General features: G+C 57.3%; 5 protein-coding genes across 5 annotated transcripts; 1 reads left to right on the top strand and 4 right to left on the bottom strand.

The window, feature by feature from the left end:
• Positions 1–2,506: 2,506 nt before the first annotated feature.
• Positions 2,507–3,457, bottom strand: F751_2675 (Putative prolyl-tRNA synthetase associated domain-containing protein 1; the record flags this gene model as incomplete). The annotated part of the gene is made up of 3 exons (XM_011401087.1): positions 2,507–2,754; positions 2,916–2,976; positions 3,362–3,457. 3 exons carry the CDS (start codon positions 3,455–3,457, stop codon positions 2,507–2,509), a joined length of 405 nt encoding a protein of 134 aa, XP_011399389.1.
• Positions 3,458–3,707: 250 nt separating this feature from the next.
• Positions 3,708–4,846, bottom strand: F751_2674 (Peroxiredoxin-2; the record flags this gene model as incomplete). The annotated part of the gene is made up of 4 exons (XM_011401086.1): positions 3,708–4,097; positions 4,303–4,408; positions 4,594–4,666; positions 4,822–4,846. 4 exons carry the CDS (start codon positions 4,844–4,846, stop codon positions 3,708–3,710), a joined length of 594 nt encoding a protein of 197 aa, XP_011399388.1.
• Positions 4,847–8,328: 3,482 nt separating this feature from the next.
• On the bottom strand, positions 8,329–10,427 carry F751_2673 (DNA polymerase theta; the record flags this gene model as incomplete). The annotated part of the gene is made up of 7 exons (XM_011401085.1): positions 8,329–8,445; positions 8,623–8,838; positions 8,973–9,065; positions 9,551–9,667; positions 9,862–9,936; positions 10,112–10,240; positions 10,392–10,427. The coding sequence occupies 7 exons, from the start codon at positions 10,425–10,427 to the stop codon at positions 8,329–8,331; spliced, it is 783 nt and encodes a 260-aa protein (XP_011399387.1).
• A 2,044-nt stretch (positions 10,428–12,471) lies between these two features.
• F751_2672 (DNA polymerase theta) lies at positions 12,472–13,496 on the bottom strand (the record flags this gene model as incomplete). Its single annotated transcript, XM_011401084.1, has 5 exons — positions 12,472–12,598; positions 12,773–12,867; positions 12,975–13,049; positions 13,224–13,328; positions 13,434–13,496. The coding sequence occupies 5 exons, from the start codon at positions 13,494–13,496 to the stop codon at positions 12,472–12,474; spliced, it is 465 nt and encodes a 154-aa protein (XP_011399386.1).
• A 1,238-nt stretch (positions 13,497–14,734) lies between these two features.
• Positions 14,735–15,283, top strand: F751_2671 (hypothetical protein; the record flags this gene model as incomplete). Its single annotated transcript, XM_011401083.1, has 2 exons — positions 14,735–14,840; positions 15,054–15,283. The coding sequence occupies 2 exons, from the start codon at positions 14,735–14,737 to the stop codon at positions 15,281–15,283; spliced, it is 336 nt and encodes a 111-aa protein (XP_011399385.1).
• Positions 15,284–23,592: the final 8,309 nt, after the last annotated feature.

The raw sequence follows: 23,592 nt of genomic DNA, 5'->3' as shown, positions 1-23,592 counted from the left end.
GGGCGCGCAAGCTGGGAAGTTCGCCTGCCATGGGCGCACAGCGACTTTGAATGTTTACCTGCATGGCCGAAGCTTCCGTGAACATCCTTCACCGATTCTTTGAAGTGGACGCAGCAAGGAGCGGGGCTGGACAAAGGAGCGAGTTGGGATCATAGGGAATGTCCTCCGACCTTCCTACGAGATAGCATTCCCACTTTCTCCTTTCCAATGTCGAGCTCCCCTTGCTGTTGCATGCCTGTACCTCGAGCGCATGAGTGCCCAGAACATTATCAATGGACATCATTATATTACAGGCTCCTTGAAGTGTAGTTCTTAACACTCCAGAGCGCGGCAAGCGAGCCCCGCATTCCTGCATCGAGTCTGTGCGTTCTTGCTTCGAAGAGCAGATCACTTTGTGTGTGAGCACGGGGCGCCGGCATACATCGTAGTATCATTTAGGAAAGGCTGGTCGGACCTGAAAGGCCATGCAGGCTCTGCACAGCCGGCCCTTTGTGTCGGGAGGTGCGCTCCACTCCAGCAGGCGCGGCGTGTCCAGGCCCAACAGGAGTACGGTCTGCAGAGTGGATGCCGTGGCTCGCAGATCCCTGACTCTCCAAGAGCAGCTGAAGTCGGTTCGAGCTGCCTTTGAGGAGCGGCAGCAGGCCATCGCCGACAGAATAGGGTGGGTGGTGTGGCGACAGACCACAAGTAAGGAGTGGATGTTCTTGCAAAGTGGTTATCAATTACTTTCCCACCCACTTGATACAGACAAACAAAGCTTGCAGCCATGGTGATACATGCTTCTGATAAGCTGGCGCCCTATCTTAGAGCGCTGGACCTGGAGAGACGGAGGCTTGTGCAAGAGTGAGGCATGGGTTGTCGTGGCATCTATGGGGCCTGGCTGCATGCTTTGCAGCACCTGACCTGCACACAGGATGTGTCTTGTGATGCTCCTCCACCCCACCCCCCTCACAACAGCTACTTCCGATTTGTCGAGGAGGACAAGAGGCTTGCATGGCACTGGGAGTGTCAGAATGTGCCAGAGGCGGCCTTCTGGGCTCAGCAACCCGCCAACATCATCTGTGAGTTGCAGATGGAGGGGTCCTTGGGAGTCCTATAGTGGACAAAGCTCGTTGGAGACTGTTGGGCCAAGGCTGGCCGGACTGGTGTAGATGAGAAAGGGTGGAAGCACGGTCCGCGTCTCCTTTGCCATGCATGTCACCTGCCACCCCCCCACACCTCTTCTCATCCCGGGCGTGCAGTCTTTGTGATGGCGCTCCTCTACCAGGGCATGCTCCCCGTCAGCTTCCTTCTCTGTGGCGTCATCCCATTCTATTTTGCCTGGATCATGTGGGACCGGTGGTGGGCATCCCCTGTCGGCCTGGCCCTTCTGCTGACCTGGCCCATGAAATTCCCACCCTGGGTGTTCTGGAGCACGCACTTTGCTTGGGTGTGGCCTGGACTTGTATGAGAGCTGTGTACAGGATAGTTGCTCGCTGCCATGTGGCTACCTAGCAGGGGATCCTGCCATGCACAGCAAAGCTGGTGAGGCAAACAGTGGGCAGTAATGCCGGCGCAGCGCCACAGGATTTGCGCCTCGGCTGGAATGAATGCGAATTCAGCGCTCCAAGAGGGCCCAGCCAGCTCTGCCGTTTGCCACTAAAGCGCTGTTCAGGGTCCATGATTGCATTGCATGCAATACAAGCACCAGTCCTCGAAAGGAATTCTTCATCAGAAGTGTTGTGCCAGAGTGGCAGCCATCTGGCCCCTGCACGCAGCGTAGCCCTGGGCATATGCTGCGTTCCTCAAGGCATTCAGCTGTACTAGCAAGTCGTCTTCAATGCTGCTCCCTCCCGCAGCCTGCGTGAGCAGAAGAAGGATGGACTTGATTTTCATGCGGAAGCTGCGGGCGTGTGCTCAGGAATGCAGGCAACCGATAGGCAGCAGTACCATTGGACAAGATTGTAAGCCTACAGTGATCAGCCACAGGCGGGGAGCAGCCCATGTGGAGAGTTCATCTTTACCATCCTAGGCCCACAGCAGTTTGCATGCGTGCCAGCTGTCACCTGAGCTGCCAGGGTCTTTGCCAGAGCAACCACGTCCAGGGGGTTGAGGGTGGCCTCCCTTGCTGCCCTTTCTGGCTTCTGAAACTTCTTTGCACTTGCTTTTTGCGAGGAGGTAGCCCCCTCGGGTGCTGTTGCTGCAGCAGGAGCCTCGCGTTTTGGGGTCGCCACGGCGGCATCAGCCAGGGGTTTGAGGTCTGGAGGATTCTCCCGGTCGATGACAGGTTCTAATGAAAGGTCGGTGTATGTCACAGTCCGATTGATAGATCTGCATATCGACAGCATGGAGCGAGTGGAACCCGTGGACATAACGAGTGTGGGTGGGGATGGTCTTCGGCGGGGTTGCTCGGGGCGAGACTGCTCCTCATGAGTATCACGCCGAGCGTGTCCTCCAAGCACTGTGCCTTTGCGGGCGGCCAATACCCCACCCTGCCCCGCCGCAAGCCAAGACCCAAGGGCTGGGCTCACCGGAGGAAAACTTCGAGATCCAACGGCGTGAGGGTGAGACTGGCGGTGTTCACCAGGGGATGGAGGATGATCTTGGGAGCTGCCTGCACGCCTGCGTCCAGCAGAAAGGCAATGCCCCCAGCGGACGGCGCTGACAGGGCCAGGGGCGTCAGGCTCCCCGGCTGCACCCCCAGGAACTCCACAACGTCCTCTGCGGGCGCGAGCCGCAGGCCACCCTTTCCAGTGCCCAGCCGGAAGGAGAGAACTGCATGGGGGGAGTTTGTGGGGCGACACAGATGGGAGAAGGGCGCGTGCACCAAACAGGACACAGCTGGCACTCCTTCCAGTGGTCGGCATTGGCGGATGTGCGAAAGTGGCGGCATGATTGCCTCCTCCCAGCCCAGCATGCTCAGAATGCGGTCTTACGATTGAGGCTGATGGGTGTCTCTGCCAAGGCAGTCACAAGGAAGAGGCGATTCTTCTTGTCCTGGGTGAATGTGCAGGCACGCAGGGGTAAAGGCGGGGCAGTCTCAAGGGGGAGGCTGCCAGGAGGAAAGTCCAAACTGGCGCGATGGGCTCACATGCTGAGGGTATGACCCCAGCACAGCACCCCATGGGCACCCAGTACAGGGTCCAGTCTGCCTGGCGACCACGACCTGCATTGCCATGGATGCCCAGATCCTAAAACACAAACCATATACCTTCAGTAGTAGGTTCTTTAGTATGGTACCCTCGACTGGCCCCAGTGCGGCTGCCTGCGTGCAAGGTATGAGAGGGTAGGTACTGTGCAGTCCTCTGCACCGAGACACACAGGCGCCACTGCTACAAGCTCGGGCTGATCCGCTGCAGGAGGAGACAGGCATGCTACCCACCTGCGCATCGCATGTCATGACGGGCCCATGCTGGACCTTATCGAAGCTGATGTTCAGAGCCTCCAGGCGAGCGAGGATGTCCTGCTCCCCTGCCATCCCTATCACAGCACCCAGGCGTTCAGGCGCAGCACGCACTGTGCTCATCGACTTGAAAATAGGGAATACTGTGCAATGGCATCCATCGAGGAGGATTCCTCGGCCCATCGCACCTGCACGGCTCCGCTTCGTGCGTGCTGCGCTGTGTGCTGTGCCCTCCCTCGTGTACCCCTTGCTGCTAATCGACCTTCTTCTATCAGTGCTTAAAGAATTGCTTGCCACACTTTGTTGAGTGCCCAGATCCGGATCATTACTGCTTGGAGAAGTACTCGAGGGAGGCCTTGGGGCTGGGCTTAATGGTGTCCTCGCCCTCCTTCCAGTTAGCTGGGCACACCTCACCGTGCTTGTCTGTGAACTGGAAGGCCTTGAGCAGGCGCAAGGTCTCGTCCACGGAGCGGCCCACGGGCAGGTCGTTGACAGTGATCTGGCGGAGGATGCCCTCGGGGGAGATGATGAAGAGGCCGCGCAGGGCCACGCCGGCGTTCTCACCCTCCTCGATGAGGACCTGGTAGTCGGCGGAGATGGACTTGGTCAGGTCTGCCAGCAGGGGGTAGTTCAGGCCGCCCAGCCCACCCTTGTTGCGGGGGGTGTTGATCCACTGCAGGTGGGAGAAGGGGGAGTCCACGCTCGCTCCGACGACCTGCAGCGGGAGGAGGGCGGGGGTGGATGAGCGAGGATGGGCAAGCGGAGCATCCTGGAAGGGACCATGGCCGTCATGCACAGGGAAGCCGTGGGCGGGCAGCTCAGCCTGGCTGCCGCTACTTCACTCCATGCACACTACGGCAGCCTCCCGCGGGATGCCCTGGACCAGGCCCCTACGCCAGGCCCAGCCACCTGCCACCCACCTCCACGCCAATGTCGCGGAACTCCTGGATGCGCTCAGAGAAGGCGATAATCTCTGTGGGGCACACAAAGGTCCAGTCCATGGGGTAGAAGAAGAGGACGACATACCTGACGTGGGGGGCAGAGGAGCAGGCGTGGGCTGGATGCCACACCGAGGAATCATTGGCCGCAGGAGGGGAACAAGCGCGTGAGGATTACGCAATCGATTCCCCTCGTTTGTCCGGACTCAAACAACCAGGCGCAAGGGCGACACCCAGTCGAGCTCCTCGCTCCCTCAGAAATGGCACACTCACTTTCCCTTGTAGTCATCGAGGCTTACGGTCTTGAAGTCGCCATCTACAACAGCAGTGGCCTTGAAGGCAGGAGCTGCAAATCGTGGTGATGCAGAGTGATCGTGGGCAAACGCACGACGCAGGATAGATGTACTGGCCGCTCCCAGCGTGAACACAAGATGTAGCGCGACCTTTAAAGTATGTTTATATGTGCATGCTCGAGGCTGGATGACTGCTACACCTCCTCACCAGGCTTTCCGACGGTGGCAACCATTGTGAAAATTGAAATGAAACGACGCCCTGGAACCCCGAATATACTATCTGAGTATCTCTGATGGAATACAAAGTTGACTTGCGACCCAGAGAGGGGAACCGAGTCTAAAAGTGTTGCATTGCGCCGAAGGCACCTGGGGCACAGAGGAAAGTAGGAAGGCTTGTACGTTGTCAGGAGACATACCACGGTGCCAACCTTTCGTGCGAAATCGAGTATGAGAGTGGGCCCATCTTCTTGCTGAAATGCTTCGGAAGTTTGTGTTGGATGAGACAGCTGAATCGCGTTGACCTTTGACAAGAGTTTCCTTCGTCGGGCCAACACCACCGACCACCCCTTCCCGACCGACAGCTTCCTAGCCAACTTGTTGGACATCACCATACAAGGTCGCCGAGAGGCTTGTACGTTGTCAGGAGACATACCACGGTGCCAACCTTTCGTGCGAAATCGAGTATGAGAGTGGGCCCATCTTCTTGCTGAAATGCTTCGGAAGTTTGTGTTGGATGAGACAGCTGAATCGCGTTGACCTTTGACAAGAGTTTCCTTCGTCGGGCCAACACCACCGACCACCCCTTCCCGACCGACAGCTTCCTAGCCAACTTGTTGGACATCACCATACAAGGTCGCCGAGATACCTTCCGTTGCTTCCATCATGAAGGTAAGGTCTGGTTCGAGGTCCATGGTCTGGCGTCCATGTTAACCAACGCTCCGAAGGGATTCCACCAGTCACCGAGCAAAGGGATCACTTAAAACTCCCTTCGAGCGGGGTCCCGGGCACAAAATTGCTGTGAGCGTGGCATTTGTATAGTACATCCCCAACTGGGGTCGGTCGGGACCTTCATCTGATACCTTCCGTTGCTTCCATCATGAAGGTGAGGTCTGGTTCGAGGGGCATGGTCTGGCGTCCATGTTAACCAACGCTCCGAAGGGATTCCACCACTCACCGAGCAAAGGGATCACTTAAAACTCCCTTCGAGCGGGGTCCCGGGCACAAAATTGCTGTGAGCGTGGCATTTGTATAGTACATCCCCAACTGGGGTCGGTCGGGACCTTCATCTGGCACTGCATACTAGATGCAAATCCGTCATACGATACCTGCCGTTCTGATGAGCAGTCCCAGATCTTCCCCTACCAATACGACTGGAAATGCGAGTCCCCCTTCGCTTTACCTTGCATCCCGAGCAGGTGGCCTATGGCAGTGCTGAAAGTAATTTAGGGGGCAGCTCAGCATCATCATATGACGACGGCCCCTGCCCCCTCCAGCTTTCCTTGCCAGCAGCATCCTCGGTCAACCCCAACCGACATCCTGTGTGTGCTTCGATTCCACAAACGGGCCCCTTGTCCTGTTGTTTTGGGAGTCCTTGCACCAGCACAAGGTATCACAGGCACACGATGTGCCTGCCTGCCCACCCTCCCTCCCTTCTTGGTGATCGGCGCGCTTCCCTGAATGGAGAGCCTGCCCACAGCCATGCTTGCGCAGCCCAAGTTTGGCAGGGTCAGCTACGGCAGCCCTGCAGCATTCACCTTTCATCGTCTGCCAAGCTCGTGGATGATGTGATCATCCTCATCCCCCCCGTGACCTCCCTTGAACTCCTGGTGCGGAGGGGGTGGGCCACAGATGGGGGCCAGAAACAGGGATGGTATTTGGATCGTATGCCTGCCAACACTCTCTTCCACGCAAACGGTGTGAGGCTGCATGAATCTTTGGCTCACTGCGCAAGGGTGCTGGGTGCACATGCCTGCATTGACGCTCCTGCACCCATTGACACTCTTGTGAGTTGCCTCATGTCATGTGCCTCCCTCGCTCATGGCATGTGAAGCCGGCGTTGTCTTACCATCACGGCTGCGCTCGCCCTTTGCATCATTTTTGCAGAGGTGGGAGGAAAGACACGTCTGCAGTCTGGGACCGGAAGCTATGGCCCGGGATCCTGAGAGCGTCTGTGAACTGGTGGTTCGGCGGCAGCTGATCAAGGCCGCCAAGCCCAACATCTCTCTTCGGCTGCAGCAACAGCAGAGGAAAGGGAGGAAGGCGGGCAGGCCCTCTCGCGCGCACCCGTCTGCCGGCACCTGACGCATGCAGGCCAGGGACTCCTGAACCGCTGACCCAGGCAAGCTGCTCCCTACCTGCTTGGGATGGGGATGGGGATGGTGCAACCTGCCTTCGCATGCCTGTGTCTGGCAAGTGCCACACCCCACGCATGCTTCCCATCCATGTCACCTGCAGGACGGTGACCTCTGACCAAGCACAGGAGCGGAGCGTGTCAATGAGTGAAAATCTGAGAGCATAGACTGCGAGCAAGAGATGAACGCACACCTGATACATCCGGCTTCTGCTGGAACATAACTGGACAACCCTTGTGAAGAAGCGTCCGAGAGGCGACCGTACACACCAAACCTCTTGCCCCCCGAGCCCAGCTCCCAAACAGCTTGTGCTGGCCCCTAGGTGGACGGCTCAGTGATATTCGCCACCTTCCCTACTCCGCCCTCAATCGTTTTGTTTCCTGGTGCAACATGCCAATAATCCTACATCCAGGCCCTATTCATTGCAAGCATGTCCCTCTCCCTCCTGGAAGGTGAGAGCCTTGCTTCATTTTTCTCAATAAGCTCATGGTACAGCATCTTCCATCAGTTTTGACGGCTGAGGTTTCATGCCAGCAACAGGTGCCTGGTTTTACATATGTTTGTTGTCCAAGGGCCTACACTAAATCTCTTGTCCCCACATAGTCCTCTCCAGCTTGTGAACATCCAACAAAGTTTGGCAGTTGCTTTGTTCCTTCGCCGGAGGTGCAACGCAACATCAATGTACGCTCAAGATTTTGTTGGCTCCCCTGGTTTAGGTATACCTGATAAGCTCGATGGTGGTCTTCTTCCTGACTTTGCTCTTGAGCTGATCCCACCTTTGACACTAGGCAGGGGCTTTGGAAGCATCTTCTATCTTGGTAAATTCTTTGGGCTGTGTTCCTTCCCAAACCTGTCTCCACCCATGATGCGCATGTTATTTCTCCAGCTGTGGAAAGTGGGAGCATCATAGTTCGGACATTCGAGTCAGCCCACCAGGCAGCAAGTGGAATACACAGAGGTACAGTGCTGCTAGTCGAGGCCTAGAGGGTACAAATCAAGTGGGAAACGATCAGGCAGCGCACTGATTTCATGTAAAATCATCGACTCCAGCTGCCGTCTCGGTTCAGAGACTGTCGACCGCAAGTGGAACAAGCACCCCTCTGCGTTTGGCGCTTACGATGTTCCTGGCACCGAGCAGGATCTCTCGTGCCGCTCTCTTGCTTTGCAGTGCGCTTGCGCTGCACAATGGGGACTTGAGTAGATTGAGGTTGGTATAATGGAGATTCACCCCGGTTGAAAGCCAGCCAGCAGACAGGTGATGTGCACCTTGTCACATACAGTTCTGTCTGGCATAGATAACGGCGAGCGGAAGGGCTCACTGAATACGGTCGGCCGCACGGAGGCATTGCCTCACACCATCACCCTCACCTGCCCGTGGAGCCGCGAGCGAGGATTTCTATGAGCAGTGTCTCGTCCTCCAGTGCAGCAATGCTATCCGGACTCCGGAGCCCCGCGCTGTACAGCTTACGAGCAGTGTAATTCTGAGGAGGGCCCAGGGTGGGCGAAGGTGCTGTTGTGGGCATGGATGTTTCGGTGCTGCCATCGACAGATGTGATCCGGGGATTGTGGAGCGAGACATCACCGCAAGGCTGCTTCCTGGGCGTCAGCAGGAAAGTGCGTCGTTCCCAGGCTCCAACTCCCCTTCCCTGTTGACTCACCCTCACAAAGGGGATCTCAGTGAGGGCAAGGAGCTCGGGCCTTACCCCCTGGAGGACCCTGGCCTGAAATTTGGAGACCAGCATCTCCAGGTCCTGCCACTGCAGGCGCTCGCAAAAGGCAGCCAGCATGGACGCAAAGCGCGAGCTCCGCTCCTGCAGACCCTGGATAGCACCCTGTGCCGCGCCAAACTTGCGTGAGATTTCCTGCAGGTCCACCTGTCGGTTGTGGTCGCATTGGAAAGTGCCAAGGGCTGCAGGGCCATCTGCAAGATACTGTGCACGTGGAGCTCAAGCCACCGCCCCCCCTGGTATGGCTGAGCACACTCCAAATGCACAGCCTCCCTTCTCACCTCTGCCAAGACATCCCTCAGGATCAGGGCAGCCCAAAATCTGCGTCCCACCCGCTCAGAGTCAGTCATCTCCTCGGGCTTGCCGCTGGATCTCTGGAGAGGATGAGAGGGGTTGGGGGTCACATTACTGCTGGTCGATGCTTGGGTTGCACTTCAGGGGAGGCATAGTGAAGATGGGCAGTGATTCTCGCCATCTCAGACAAACAGTATGTGGATTGAGGCCGCCCAGCAGGACTTTACCCGAGAGACCAGCCCGACTCGCCTGGTGATATCCATGCGCACGTGCCATGATGGCTCCCAGGTTCAAGCCGACGTGTGAGGCCACGTTTGCGTCGGCGCCCTGCGCGCAGGGCAGGAATGGGGAGCTGAGCTTGCTGTCCTGAAGTACTGCTCCTGCAAGCTAATGTGCATGGTGCCTCAGCAGGCAGACTCCAAGACGGGGATGGCCCTGACTGGCCTCCAGTTGGCGCAGTGATCGGTTTGCTCCATGCCATCAGGTGCCTCAAGGAAGGCAGGAAGTGTCCAAATGCCAGTCGTTCCAAAAGATTTGAGCGCCGACATGCCTGCAGGGAGTTGACGAGCTGCAGGAGGCGCCGCCAGTCCGGGATGAGGTCGTCTGTCGGGGAGACGCAGAGGAAGGTCAGGTGCAGGTCTGACGGCAGCACAATGCACTCCCTAGCCCGCTGAAGGTCTGCCTGTGCAAGGAAGTGTGGCAGTGTGGGTGGATGGAGAGGCAATTGGAACTTCAGCGACTCAATGTGGGTCCGGAAGGTGTGTGCGGTACAGGGCAGTGGCGCCAGGCCCCACTGGCTCGGCCGCTCAGGCATGGCGATCAGCCAGAGTCCCAGGCAAGGTGGGTCTGAAGCCCTGCTTGCGGCTGTAGCCTCACATGAATGGCCATGCAGCGCTCAGGGGGAAACCCGCTGACCAGGGCGGCGCAGCCGAGTGGGGAGGGGCGGTACACCTGACGCCAGGAGAAAGCGGGTGGGATGGTGGTGCGCTTGATGAGACAGCCTTTGGAGCAAGCCTGCTCCTCCTTGCAATGCAAGCAGGGGCATGACTCGTGTTCTGGGAGGCTTTAGTGGTGAACGGTTGCCCCATGAATGACAGCAGGCACATGGACGTGCCCAGGGGCGCACCTGATGATATCTGTCCCAGGTCACGAATGCATGGTCCTCCCTTCCCAGCCACTGCAGGGCAGCCACGGTTGTCGCAGCAACGATCTGCGGGGGGCACAGGCGGTAGCTGGGCGCGTTCTTGATGTCGCCCTGTCACCAAGTGTACGGCCCCATCCAAAAACCCCACACTTGGGATGGAGGAGGCTGGATGTCCAGCCCGGCAACTCGCCTTGGATGAGTTCATGTGTGCCAGAAGGGTGCAACGGATGTACTGCTGCACATCAGACGGCTCTGTGACCACCCCTGTCGCCACCACCTCAAGCATTGCTCTCTTCATGCCTGGACCAGGAACATTATGGGTTAAGAAGGGGAACCAGAGTGGGAGGGGCTGCAAGGCGCAAGCTCGGCCCCGGCTGCATACCAATAATCCATTGCGAGCCTTACCCCTGCTTGGCAACAGCCCAAAGCCCGGCTGTGGGTCACTGAGACGCACCTCCCCACCTACCTTTCCTGTCCTCTGTGAGGCAGCTGGCGATGGGACTGACTGGGGCTCGCACGAGGGCTCGCAAGCTGTGCAAGGTGACTCCCGTCCCAGTCAGCAGGATGGAGTCTCCCTCGGCGTCCACCCCCGCCCGCCCCGCCCGCCCCGCCATCTGACGGTACCTGCATCGCAGGGATGGTGGGGCAATACTCAGAGTACAGATGCGGCCACGCTACCGCACCTTGGTAAATATTGCGGGGGAGAGCTCACCATTATTCACACCACAGGGCACACAGGGGGGCATAGTGGGACAGCGCACGCGACCTTTTCCCTGCCAGTCTCACTGCGTTGGCGTGAGGAGGTTCTCCGGGCGGGGCAGACCCTGGTAGGCTTGCTTGAAGATGACCCTCCGAGCAGGGAGGTTGACACCGGCAGCCAGGGTAGACGTGGCCGCCAGCACCGAGATCGATCCGGCGCGGAACGCGCCCTCCACCGCCTGACGCTCCTCTGAGGAAAGGGCAGAGTGATGAAAGGCGACGCCACCACGCACACACTCTGCCAGGCAGGTGTCTGAGGCGGAGAGCTGCCCAAGCAGGGCTGCCACATCAGTGCGCGATCGCTGCTCCATCCCACCGCAGTCGCTCCTTGCCCGTTGAGGGACCTTGAGCAGCCTGGGTGATGAGGCGATGGAGGAGATGTGGTAGATGCTGGTGATGGATGACGCAAAGGCAGGACCACAGGAGGAGCATTGGCCAGGCAGCCCTACAACGTCACAGAAGACAGTACTCGGTCTTACTCGCTCACCACGAGAGAGCGGGACTGTTTGCAAGTAGGCAGACAGGTCCTATGTAGGGGCCCCACGTATGATAATGCCCCACTCTCACCGGGCCAACTTCAGAGCGACTGTCTCGCAGGCCTTCTTGGTTCCACAAAACACGACGACAGAATGGCCTTGGCTCACTATCTCCTGAGCGAGAGTCGCACAGAAGTCTGGGTCCTGGTGCAGAAATGAGATCAGAGACTGGGCTGGGCGAGGTAGGGTTGAAAGGGGACTGCACAGGCTGAAGGGACAAGGGAGGAGGGTAGAACACATGTATGGACACTCTCCGCCAGTGGACGCACTTCTTCTTTGGGGAAGAGGCGAGCCACATGTCTCACAGTTTCGCCACCCTCTACCTCCAGCATGCCATCCACCTGCACGTGCTAAAGGGGATATAACTGCCCCATGGACGTTCGCATATGTTACAGCGCAATTCTTGCCGCAATGTATTGAGGTAATTGACCCTGAGCAGGGCCAACATGCCATATACATTCCTATGTGATGTGACAGCCACCAGCGGGATCCTCTGGCTGAGCCGACCACAACCCTCACCATGATGTATTGCTTGAGGACTATGGGCCGAAAGGTTGTCTGGTAGAGCGAGGCCCGCAGCCACCTGCTCTCAGTGAGTGGATGGGGATGCCTGAGATTCCAGCCAGCGATGATCTTGCCCTTTTTATTTCATTCCTGGTGTCCTTGCAAAGGACGTTCTGGTTGCCAGAAACCCCCCAACAAGCAATAGGTACTCGTCACCAGGTTGTGTGCCCTGAAGATGTGCCTTCCATCCCTCCACCATCAACTATCACCATACCTGGCAACCACATCAAGATTTGGGAGGGTTGCTGACATGCCCACGATCTGCAGGCCATCTCTCAAACCTCGCTGGGCAAGTGAGCCGTGGAGATCCTGATGACCCAAAGTGTCCAATGGCAGGTTGTCACTGCCTACAGCTGTGTACCTGTTCAAGGGGGTGGAGGCATACGTGGATGCCTCAGGTTCCTCGCAAGGGTCCATACCCATCCTTGAGCAGTAGGTGCTGCTTGCCCTGTCTTCCAGCCCCAGATCAAGTGATCTGGAACCTCACATGAGCTTGGTGAGGAGGAGCTCCAGCTGATATCCCCGCTCCTGGTCTCCCACCATGTGCAGCTCGTCCACCACCAGGCAGGAAAGTGTGTCGAGTGCTTGGGCGGCAAGGAGCCGGTTGACCCTGGCCAGAGTCGAAAAGGTGGGGTGGGAGTCGTGTGAGGAAGGACACAGGGGAACTTGAGGAGGCTTCACCCAGCCATGCCTATGCTGGCCTGGGGCTCAGATGACATTCTGAGGCCAGCTGGTCCATGATCTTACTGCCACCCATGCTGACATCACTTCAACATCGACTCACAGGATGTTGGCCTTCTCGATGGTGCAGACGATGATGCCCGTGTTGGGTCCGATGGTCATCTGCTGTGAAAGCTTGGCCCCATAGGCTTCACAGACCTGAGGTGCTTGGGGGAGCTCCACCTGGGTGTGTAATAGGACCCCGCCCAACAACCTTGACAAGACACAAAGCAGCCCTCGGGGTTCCTTGGACTGCCCTGCCCCACCTCTTTCTTCAGTGGCGCCAGCAAGCGCTGGTAGTGCGCAGCTTTTTCAGCGCACAGGGACACAAAGGGGAGCACCTGTGGCAGTGATGCATGGGTCAGGGTGATCAGTCATGTGCGAGGCCATGGTTCATTCAGTCAAGCGCTCAAGGTGCAGCAGCCATGGTTGGATGTCAACGGGCCACCAGTCCAGATTCGCGCAGACACAGAACAGGAAAGGCAAAGACCCTGTGTGGTGGGCCATCCCCCTACCAGCATGGCAGGCCGCCCTGAGGCAATGATGCTGCGGAGCATGAGGACGTCAGCGACCAGGGACTTGCCACCAGAGGTCGGCGCGCTGTACACGAAGTTACCCCCCTGGAGTGGGTATGGATGCCGTGTGAGCCCCTGCTGGACAGGGTAGGCCAGCCAATGGACTGCTTCAGCAACACTGTCCTCCAGCCGTCTGCACCAGCAACCCACCTGCAGCACGCCTGGCAGGGCCAGAGCCTCTGCCTGCCACTCATAAAGGTTGGCCCCTTTCATGGTTGAGGACAAGTACACCTCGGCCACATCCCCTGGGAGGTAGGCACGCAGGTCGTGACTGGGTGAAGAGTCGGGTTTGATGACCGGCTGTGCCATGCACGCCCGGTTGAGCCCGGGCTGCAGCGTCCCAGCAGGCGGGGATGGAGCCGGCGGGCCTCCCACCCCGGACTCTGCATGTGACAGCGCAGCACGACGCTCCAGACTAGCGACCTGCAGGAGGGTGTCCTCCTCCACATCCGACCACGAAGTATCGGGTGGGGGGGGCGGGGTGCAGAGGGCGGCGAGGGCACCCGGCAGCGAGGTCGAGCAGGGGGGTGACGATGGAGTATTTGATGAAACTCCCAAGCGATGATCCGTCCTGACATGCTCCTCCTGCCTATGTATGGCCTGATGAGGGAGGCAGGTGCGGTGCACGTCGTCCCTCCAGGTCGCCGACGCTGTCGAGGTGCTGCCGGCAGCCGTGATTGGTAGGAGGCAGCTTGGCAGCCAGCAGGTTCCTGTGCATGGAGAGGAGCTCTGACGTTGTCGCCTGGTGGACCTCCTCGTGACTGAAATATCTATGAGATCAGTCTGACCCCAGATCATCCGCGCCATACTGTGACGCACCAGCGGAGGACTCTGTAGGGCAAGGTGGCCCTTCAGCCAGCATGGGTGTTTCAGCACCCAGCTTGCGAGATGTTAACACTGAACGACGTCCATTTTGTACATCATGCCATGCATAGCGACAGAGACTCCTACAATTCGTGCTGGCATTGCAAGAGCCAAGATTTGGAGCGGGGGCCTATGATGGGGGGCTCGGCACTGTGCCATGCTCTGAGCCCCGATCAGCACTCCCAAACTACGCTAGGCTGAGAAATTTGCTGGTGCGATACTACGAGCGGTTGGATCGCATCACCATGGCTCACCAACCTCTGCTCCCCAAGCCTCGCGCACCTGCCAGTGCTCCCGACCGAAAATAGGCGTGCTGAGCCGTGCGGTGACGAGGCCTGCGGGCTTCGGAACTGTTCTTCTAAGGCATGTGTGGCATGATCAGTGCGAGTGGCTGCCAACGATGTGAAAGAGGTAACTCACTGTGAGGTTTGTGTACCTTCGACTCACTGAAGGTGACCTCCCTGCTTGACTCTGGCCCTCCCTGGGGGCACTGAGAGGAGGGTCGCACGAGCCCCGGTCCGATGAGATCATCATCCCGGCAGAGCGACCGTACGCGTCGAAAGTCCGTTGCAAGCGCACCCAGGCTCATGCTGCCCATCCACCCTTCTGCAAAAAAGGCAGCCATCGGCCTGTTGAGTCTGTGCTATGCCGCATGGTTCATCCTGCTTGGCATTGGAGTGGCTCGCTATGAAGGTGCGCGATCTTGGAGAATCAGGAAGGTCGGGAGATGTTTGTAATGCCTGAGTGCTGCTGTGTGTATCATCGGGAGGGGTTTGGACACTCCCTTCCATCGAGATGAGAGCTGCAGATTTGCATTGCTGTGCCCGTCCTGTCTACTCCAGGGAAACCACCATCCCCTATCGGGCGACTCTCCAGTCAAACCAATCCCCTTTTACATCCATGCAGAGCTCCCTACCCGCCTGAAGTCCTCCGACCTGCCCCTGCACCACTTTGATCGCTTCTTCAGGGCAACCGGCGCCCTCCTCGTGCTTGGCCTGCTCGGCATCCGTGCACTGACAGCGGTCCTCTTCCCTGGTCTTTACCCGGGTTCGCAACTCCTAGCCCCTGGCCTGATATACTCCCTGCAACTCCTGCTGCGCTGGGGCCTGTACTACCTGCACCTCTCTGGTGAGTGAGAGTGATGGGGAGGTGCTTGGGGCAAGATCTGTGGCAAGCACGTGGCCGAGGGCGGGGCAACCGGCGTGCCGCGTTGAGCAACGGCAAACACCAGGTCGATTGAATGTGGGCTGGTCACCCTGCATGGCCGTCAGCTGCTGCCTTGCCATGCCGTGCCAGCCACTAGACAGCAGACTCATCCCCCTCCCTGAACCCTCCGACGCAGGACTGATCTTCAACCCATCCCACTGGGATGATGGTCTCAAGCAGGCAGCCCCACACATCATGTCCGACCATGTGCTACTGGGGGCGGCAGTCCAGGCTGGGCTGGCGTCTGAGGCCTGCCTGCCGCTGCTCAGGTGGCACACAGGGTCTATGCAGCCGCTCGGGCATCGCATCGCCCTGGGACTGCATGCGCTGGTGGCTGCTGTTCTGGCGCTTTTGGTCGCGGGGGAATCTTACTTCACTGTCAGGTGCATGAGTGAGGTGGTGTGTGGGGAGGAATGGGGCAAGGGAGGGTGGGAAGGGGGTCCAAGAGGCCTTCATGCCGTCCTCCCGTGAAGTGTACGAGCAGGGAGGTTCTGAGCGCCTGGGATCCATCCGTGTCCTACTGCGCACATGCTTGTCCTGATTACTGCGGTCCCAGCAGGCTTGAACGATAATTCTGGCCGTGTGCAATCACCGATCCCGCCGCCACCCTGGCCCCTGCTTGCCAATGCAGGTATTTTCACCCTCCAGTGGAGAACCTGGTGGCAATCCTGGTGGGGCTACTCCTATTCCAGGCTCCTCTGGTCCTGTTTAACCTCAAGGCCCTACAGGCTGCATCCAGGGCAAGACTGATTCCTGGTGCTGCGACCAAAATTGGCCCTGCCCGAAAGACTGGCAAGAGGCTTACCGAGGGTCCTGATGGAGAATTGTAATGTCGCAATGAATGAGCCCACAAAAATCAAGTGTCACTCTGGAGTGCAGAGATCTGGTATGGATTTACTATGTGGGACCCTGACGGATTGCAGGTAGATCGGTGCCGCTACAAGATGGAGTGGCCTTTTCGTCCCTCCTTTCTTGCTCCGGCTCGTCCAGTGAGGACCACAGCATGCGGAGCATTGACTCCTTCCACATGAGCTGGTCAAGCGTTTGTCTTCCGGGGCATCATGATTCATTGATCTACGACTATACCGACCTGCACAGAAGACCGGCTCTGGCTGGGCGCGTCATTCCGGAGTCCCTGGTGCGAATGACGGGACGGGCAGCTCACATTTGCACGGGATTTATCTTGATTATGAAGGGATGCCCAATTCACCAATAACCCAGTTGTATTTCATGCATTTAATTGATTCAAGCTTTCGCAATGTGCGCATAGCTTGAGATCTGCCGCGCGATAGGGAGCTCGTCATGGATCCGGAATCTCCGTCACTTCCGAAACGTATGGGAGAATGGGACCGCAATCATGGCTGTAGATTTGGGACGACCTGGCTGTACTGAGCATACAATGAGTCGAATTAATCCAAGGGAGTTTCCCCCGTCGGATGTCGGGACACGGTGCCATGGTGGGCCCGCTGCAGGCCGGAATCGTGGTGCCTTTCGTCACACGTCAACCCTCCGCCCTGCTGGGACTGCAAGGTCAGGAGACGTTTTGGTTACATCTCCCTGCAGGACCAAGGTTTCTTGGAGATCGCTCTAAACTCGATCAGCTCCTCGATCAGCTGGCAGAGGCGCGACCACCTCGGGCCTGGAGGCTGGAGCCGCTGAGCAGCGCCGATGTGAGAGAAGCGGCTGCCTTCTGCGATTGGGACATCTGTCCATCAAGCCAGCCCTCTGAAGCACCACAGGAGAGTCCCAGGCCTGTGGTGGAGACCTCAGACGAGGAGTGGATGGCGTCCCCCCTCGGCGAGCAGCTGTGCAGGGCTGGCTCTGGGAGGGGGCGGAGGGACGTCCCTGACACGACATTCGGAGAGGCCGCCACACCGGAGCCCGTGGCGCGCGTCCATGGGGGCCGCGACCTCTTCACTGCTGTGCAGTCCAACCCTGGGCTTGATGAGGCAGGGGCTGACCGTGTCCACCATGCCGCCAATGCTGGCCACGCCGCACCTGGATCCAGTGGGCATCCTGAGCTTCCAGGACACTTGCCCCAGGTGGCTTGCTCGTCGGCCGACGCTCAGGAGCGACGACGAGCTGAAGTTGTCCACGAATCTGCAAGCAACCCAGATGGGAAGCCTTCATATGCAGAGGCCGACCCTCCGCTGCAAGGGCACGCAGGCCCGCCTGCTGTTCAGGGGCCTGACCCGGCGATCCCAGCTTCAAAGACTGGTGTCACTGGTCTGCCTGCATCAGCTGAGCAGGGAAGGGGAGCAGCCAGTGGCATGCCTGGCAGGACGGCGCAAAGGCTTCCTGCAGACTATCTCCCTTCAACATTGGCCTCCATTTCCAGCATCGCTGAGCCCCTGCTTGAGGTAAGATGAGGTAATGGTTTGACTGGAGAGCGTAGTCATACTGCCCAACCACTCATCTCCTGCCGCATGACCAAAACGAGTGTGGCCTGCGGGAGGTGCAGACTGATGCCAAAACCAATCTCTTCCTTCCATGCCGCTCTGCTCCCCACAGTGGCAGTCTAGAGTCCTAGACGAGCCTGGTGTGCTGAACAGCGGCAGGAATATGGTGCTTGCCGTCCCTGCACTGGTCGATACAGGGCTAGTGTTGGATATAATCCTGCTGCGTGCACTCCACCGCACTCCTCGCCCCGGCCGTCTCGCCGTTCTGGTGATTCTTCTTGCGTGTGGGTGGGCGACCTCATTGCGGCAACTGCACTGCCTATATGCATGCACGTTTATAGGTTTCATCCCCCTTCAGAACCCAGGTCTCAGCAGCCCAAGATTCGCATTGCAGTGCATGTGGCCGTGTGTGTCCGATGAGATTCATCTTGCCGGCCTGTCACCATGTGTTACAGGTGTTGCCCTGCAAGGCGTCTTGCATGGCCAGGGCGGCAAATCTTCGTGGTGCTCTCACTGGGTCAGAGATAAATACCCTGGAATGTTGGAGTGAGTCTTGTACAGGGCGATGACATGGGGTCTGTGTCCAGCTTTAACGTGTGAGGTTCCATGTCTGCAGCTTGATACTCATCCCTGTTTGATGCAAAATGCGTTACATCGAGCAGCAGACATTTACTGTCACACTCGCTTGTCTGCCAGATTCCAAGCACGTTGCCAGCATCCTGAAGGCCACCTCAGGTCTTGTCACTGCTACTGTGGACAAGGCGCATGAACTGTAAGTGGGATCTGCAGGGTGAGGAAGGCATGCGTCCAGGTGCTGATCCTGAAGAGAGTGCATGGCCCTTCAGAATCCGGTCACAACAGCATCCCTTCTCCTGTACCTAATGCTACCGCCTTTCTTCACATCCAGGTTTTCAGCGCTGCTGAAGCAGCACCCCAAGGCGTCACTAGCGTATCAAGTCTCTTGCGTGGCCGTGGAGGATGTCGATCTATGCCGGCAAATTGGGGACGGCAAGAGCCTGGAGACTATGCTCACTCTCCTAAGGTACATGGTCAAGCTCTGAAAACTGTATGTCCTAGGCAGCTTGCAAAGGAATAGAAAAGAAGCATCGGCCTGGATGGGGAGAGAATGCAGGTGTCGCCCTGGACCATTTCGTCCAACGAGATGACCACAGGTCTTGAGTAGACCTCCCACTGCTGATCCATGTCGCGCGTACAGATACAACCAGCACTGCAGTGCTGTGATGGAAGAGGAGCTTGCGGCCGCGAAAACAGTCTTGCTGCAAGCATCTGGAGACGAGGCGACACCGGGCATTGAACCGCACAATCAACATCATGCAGCAGATTCCTATCTGCATCCAGCTGCAAGGTTTCATCATGCACAACAGCATACAGCAGATCCCGTGTCAACCCCAACATCTGGCAACGACTACTTGCCAGGCTCTTCTAGCCTGCAGCTCGTCTTGATGACAGCTTCTACGACAGATTGTGAGGTGCTTGGGCGCTGGCTCGAGGCAGCAACACCGCCAGTGGATGCTCCCTGCGCGCCGCAGCGGCACCTTTTGAAGGTAAGATTGGGCTTGAGTCTGTTTGAGGAAGCACAGTGCAGCAGTGAGAGCTGGTGACACTGATGCTCCAGCTATATGTGCTCCTTGCCTACATACCTATCCGTATCCCACCTCCTTTGCCAAAGAGAGTGAATGCAGACAACCAATCTTGGCTTTGGGAGCATTTTCAGGGATCTAGTACAACTCACATGACACGACTGCGCAAGCTGTCCTGTGAGGAGACCCTTGCTGGTATGGTGAGTCAGCGCTCTCGAAGCGTGTGGAGTTACTGGTGTCGAGGGGGTTTACAGGTGTCCTTGGAACCATGCATTGTGGGACACCACTGGCGATGCACAACTTGACAGGGTAACTAAACCAGCACCCCCCTTGCCAATTTCCTATAGACCAAGGACAACGTTCCAGAGTTTTGCCAGGTATGATGGTTGAGTCTAACTACCCTATACGGAGGACTTGCGGGTGCTCTTTGTCGCACAGATGTCCGCTTGGCCATGGTGGAGGTTGCCTCACTCAGACTCATCAATCCTTTTCTTTTCAGAGTTACCTTGACCGTGGGAAGACAGTGATTGTGTACTGTGATACAAGAGAGTCTCCTGAAGCCTGTGCTCATGAGATTGCCAGGTGCGGGCTGAAGAAAGGAGAGGGTCTGCGGAATTCCTTATATCTGTACACCCTGCCATATCATGCATTTATCTTTAGTATACCTTTCCCTTTATGAATCGAGCTCCCTGTAGGTTTGTGCGAGATCCATGGGCGGGCTCTCTTGGGGAGGCTTGTGCAGAATTGGAAGGAACGCATCAAGGACATGGCAGCCCCGGCAGGGAGTCGAGGCAATCTGTAGCTGCCAAGCTGCGGGAGCTGGGCAGGAGATCCTCGCAGGTGCTCGCCGCTCTGGTAGTGCAAGGCTTTGCGTATCACCATGCAGGTAGGAACGAGGCTCAGGGCAGCTGCAACCTGGCAGGACGGCAAGGATTGGTGTGGGCTTGTCAGGAGGAAGAGTGACGGAATGCGCCCTTGCCTTTGGTTCTCAACCTCATCTCCGCCCAACGTCAGGCCTTCCTGCCCAGGAACGGGGCCTGGTGGAAGCTGCAGTCACTCATGGTCTCATCTCCGTGCTGATAACAACGGCGGCCTCGATACATTCCATCAGCTGGGCAGCTGATGTGAGCATTTTCAGACTGGCGTCAGTTGGAAAGGGCAGCATCCAGGAACGCTCATCCTGCGCCAAGTAAGCTGGGGTGACTGGGGAATGGTACATCAGAATTGCTTGATCCCTTCACCATCATTAATTTGTGGATTGCCTGTCCCCTTGCAGAGCTCACCGCCTCTTGCACTCTGTTCGGGGTGCACAGGGCAGGGAGTGCATTTTGACATCAGCTTCAAGTGTGGCCGACTCTGACCTCATGGGCCTTCTTGCGGCTGATAATGCTGAAGTGTCGAGTTGCCTGGCCTCTGAAGGCAACATGAGGCAGGCGCTCCTCGTCAGCATAGGGAGGCAGTTCACTTGCACCGCGCTGGATGTCAAGACTTACGTCGGCTGCACTCTGATGAGCGTGCTGCATGGACCCGCGGTGAGTTAGGAATGTTCCCAGGATGTTTTGAGACAGTACAATGCCTGATCGTCCTACTGCTGCCAAGCTGAGAATCACAACGCTGCAGAGTGCGATAGTCCATCCTGGATTTGGTGCTCTGATGTCATACTTTATGTGGTTGCTGCTCGTTCCCTACCAACAGGCTGCAGCTGCAGCTGCCCAGGCCGCCCTCTGCTGGCTGGTGAAGGACGCCAAGCTTGCGAGCTGGAGTGAGAAAACGGCTCGGTATACCCTCACTCGGCTGGGAAGCACGGCTCTGGAAGCAAATCTGCACCCATGTCAGGCCGGCCTCCTGCAGGTGGGTTGGCAGTCACTGAGTGCCTCTTCGCTTTGCACTTGAGCACAGTCTGCTGCCTGGAGTGCATGGGTGGTGACCTGTGCATCAAACCTGTGTTTGAACGGATGGGTCTCATGCTACCAGACACTTTTCAATGCAGAGAGAACTCGGTGCTGCACGCGAAAGCCTCATCCTCACCTCCCAGCTGCACATAGCATATCTGTGAGAGGGGATGATGAGCATGGGCATACCTTTCATACACGTGGTGACCAGCGAAGGCCACCATTCGGTGACCATCACCCCTTCCTCTCCTGCCGCAGGTGTGTGCCCCTTGATTGGAGCATTCAGCCCAACTGGCAAGCCCTGCATCAATTCATGATCAGCGCACGGGTTGGTGTGGGAGGATCTGGGCATCTAGAACTTGATCGTGCTGCCTCTGTGTATACCCAAGTTGTGCTTGCATCTTTTGCCAGTATCGCTTGGGCAATCCTGTTGGCATGGGTGCCGCAGGTTCTGTGTGTCAGGGTAAACTACCCAATGGTGAATGCAGGATTCGGAGGCGAGAACCGCGGGAGCTGTGGGGTTGAGTCAGCGGTATATCACCGACCGGCTGATGGTGGGTGGTGGCAGCCAAGGCATGCCGGTGCAGGAGGGCTGGTCCAGCCTGCAACCCCGCGCACGCACCTCCTACCGGTATTTTGCGGCACTGCAGCTGCGCGACGTGGCAGCAGGGGTGAGGAGGGCCTGATGGCGGGGGGGATGATTGTTTGAGAGGAGTCCTGCGATGTGGCAAATTGCTATAGCGCATGCCAGGTTGGTGTTACAAAAACTTTCATCAGTCCAAGCGCCGCACTCAGGCATGAATACCAGTCCCCCTGTGCTTCCGTTTACCCACAGGAGGAAGACGAGGTCGTTGGCCAACGCTATGGCGTCAAATCTTTAGCAACTGTGAGGAGATTAAGAAAGGAGGCCATTGGCCATGCCACTTCGGCCTCCTCATTTGCCCAGGTACACTGGTGTACAGACGGGGGATGTTGCCTAGGATGTTCCTTCTCCACACCAACTGGGAAACTAATTCTACATGCTGTGACCTGTCAAAGTGTTTCTTGTCATTCCCTCCGACACTTCAGCCTCAATTCTCACTGTGCTAGGGCATGGGCTGGATTGATTTGGCGGTGCTCCTGAAGCAGTTCAAGGTATGAAGCAGAGGTCGGCTCCACATGCCGCAGTGGTTGAGGGTGGAGAATGCTGCAGTGCCATGAGAAGGGGGAGCACATTGGCACTCATCTCGTGGTCTTTGCTCTGCTTGCATGCCTGCAAATGGTGTGATAATTTCATGCAAGACGTCTCCTGATGGATGCCTTTGCACCCACTTCCAGACGCAGTTGGTGACGCATTCAGGAACAGTATGATACATGGGCTAGAGGAGAGCACATAGCCTCGGCCGCAGGCTCGTTGACATTCAAGATGGGTTCAGTATTGATGCATGCATGTCTGACAAGTTGGCATCGCCATTCCACATCCAGTGTCGTCCAGGCGGTCTAACTTGTTGGCCAATTCCCCAGATCTGCCATACTCGGAATGTTGACAGAGCACTTTAGTTGCACAGCAGCCAATTCTATCTCTGAATCTTTGAGCATCATGGGGCAGAGGTGTCAGACCCACATTCTGGCAAGCTCTTCGCAGAGAATTATAGGAGACAAATTCATATACCACAAAAGTGCAATCAATTCATCGGGTGACTTTGACATCTTCTTATTAAGACCTGTTTCCTTTTTGTGCATCAACCATCTCGTACCCACTCATTGGAGTGGCAGCGAACAGCCCTCCGTGGAGTGCGGATCCTCGACCCAAGTCTCGGCTCCACATGCCGCAGTGGTTGAGGGTGGAGAATGCTGCAGTGCCATGAGAAGGGGGAGCACATTGGCACTCATCTCGTGGTCTTTGCTCTGCTTGCATGCCTGCAAATGGTGTGATAATTTCATGCAAGACGTCTCCTGATGGATGCCTTTGCACCCACTTCCAGACGCAGTTGGTGACGCATTCAGGAACAGTATGATACATGGGCTAGAGGAGAGCACATAGCCTCGGCCGCAGGCTCGTTGACATTCAAGATGGGTTCAGTATTGATACATGCATGTCTGACAAGTTGGCATCGCCATTCCACATCCAGTGTCATCCAGGCGGTCTAACTTGTTGGCCAATTCCCCAGATCTGCCATCCTCGGAATGTTGACAGAGCACTTTAGTTGCACAGCAGCCAATTCTATCTCTGAATCTTTGAGCATCATGGGGCAGAGGTGTCAGACCACATTCTCTCGATCACTTCGAAAGGGAAGAATCCCCCAACTCGTCCAGCAGAGAATCATAGGAGACAAATTCATATACCACAAAAGTGCAATCAATTCAT

Source organism: Auxenochlorella protothecoides (genome assembly GCF_000733215.1).
Source record: "Auxenochlorella protothecoides strain 0710 unplaced genomic scaffold scaffold25, whole genome shotgun sequence".
Lineage (NCBI taxonomy): Eukaryota > Viridiplantae > Chlorophyta > Trebouxiophyceae > Chlorellales > Chlorellaceae > Auxenochlorella > Auxenochlorella protothecoides.
This window is presented reverse-complemented; position numbering and strand designations above follow the sequence as displayed.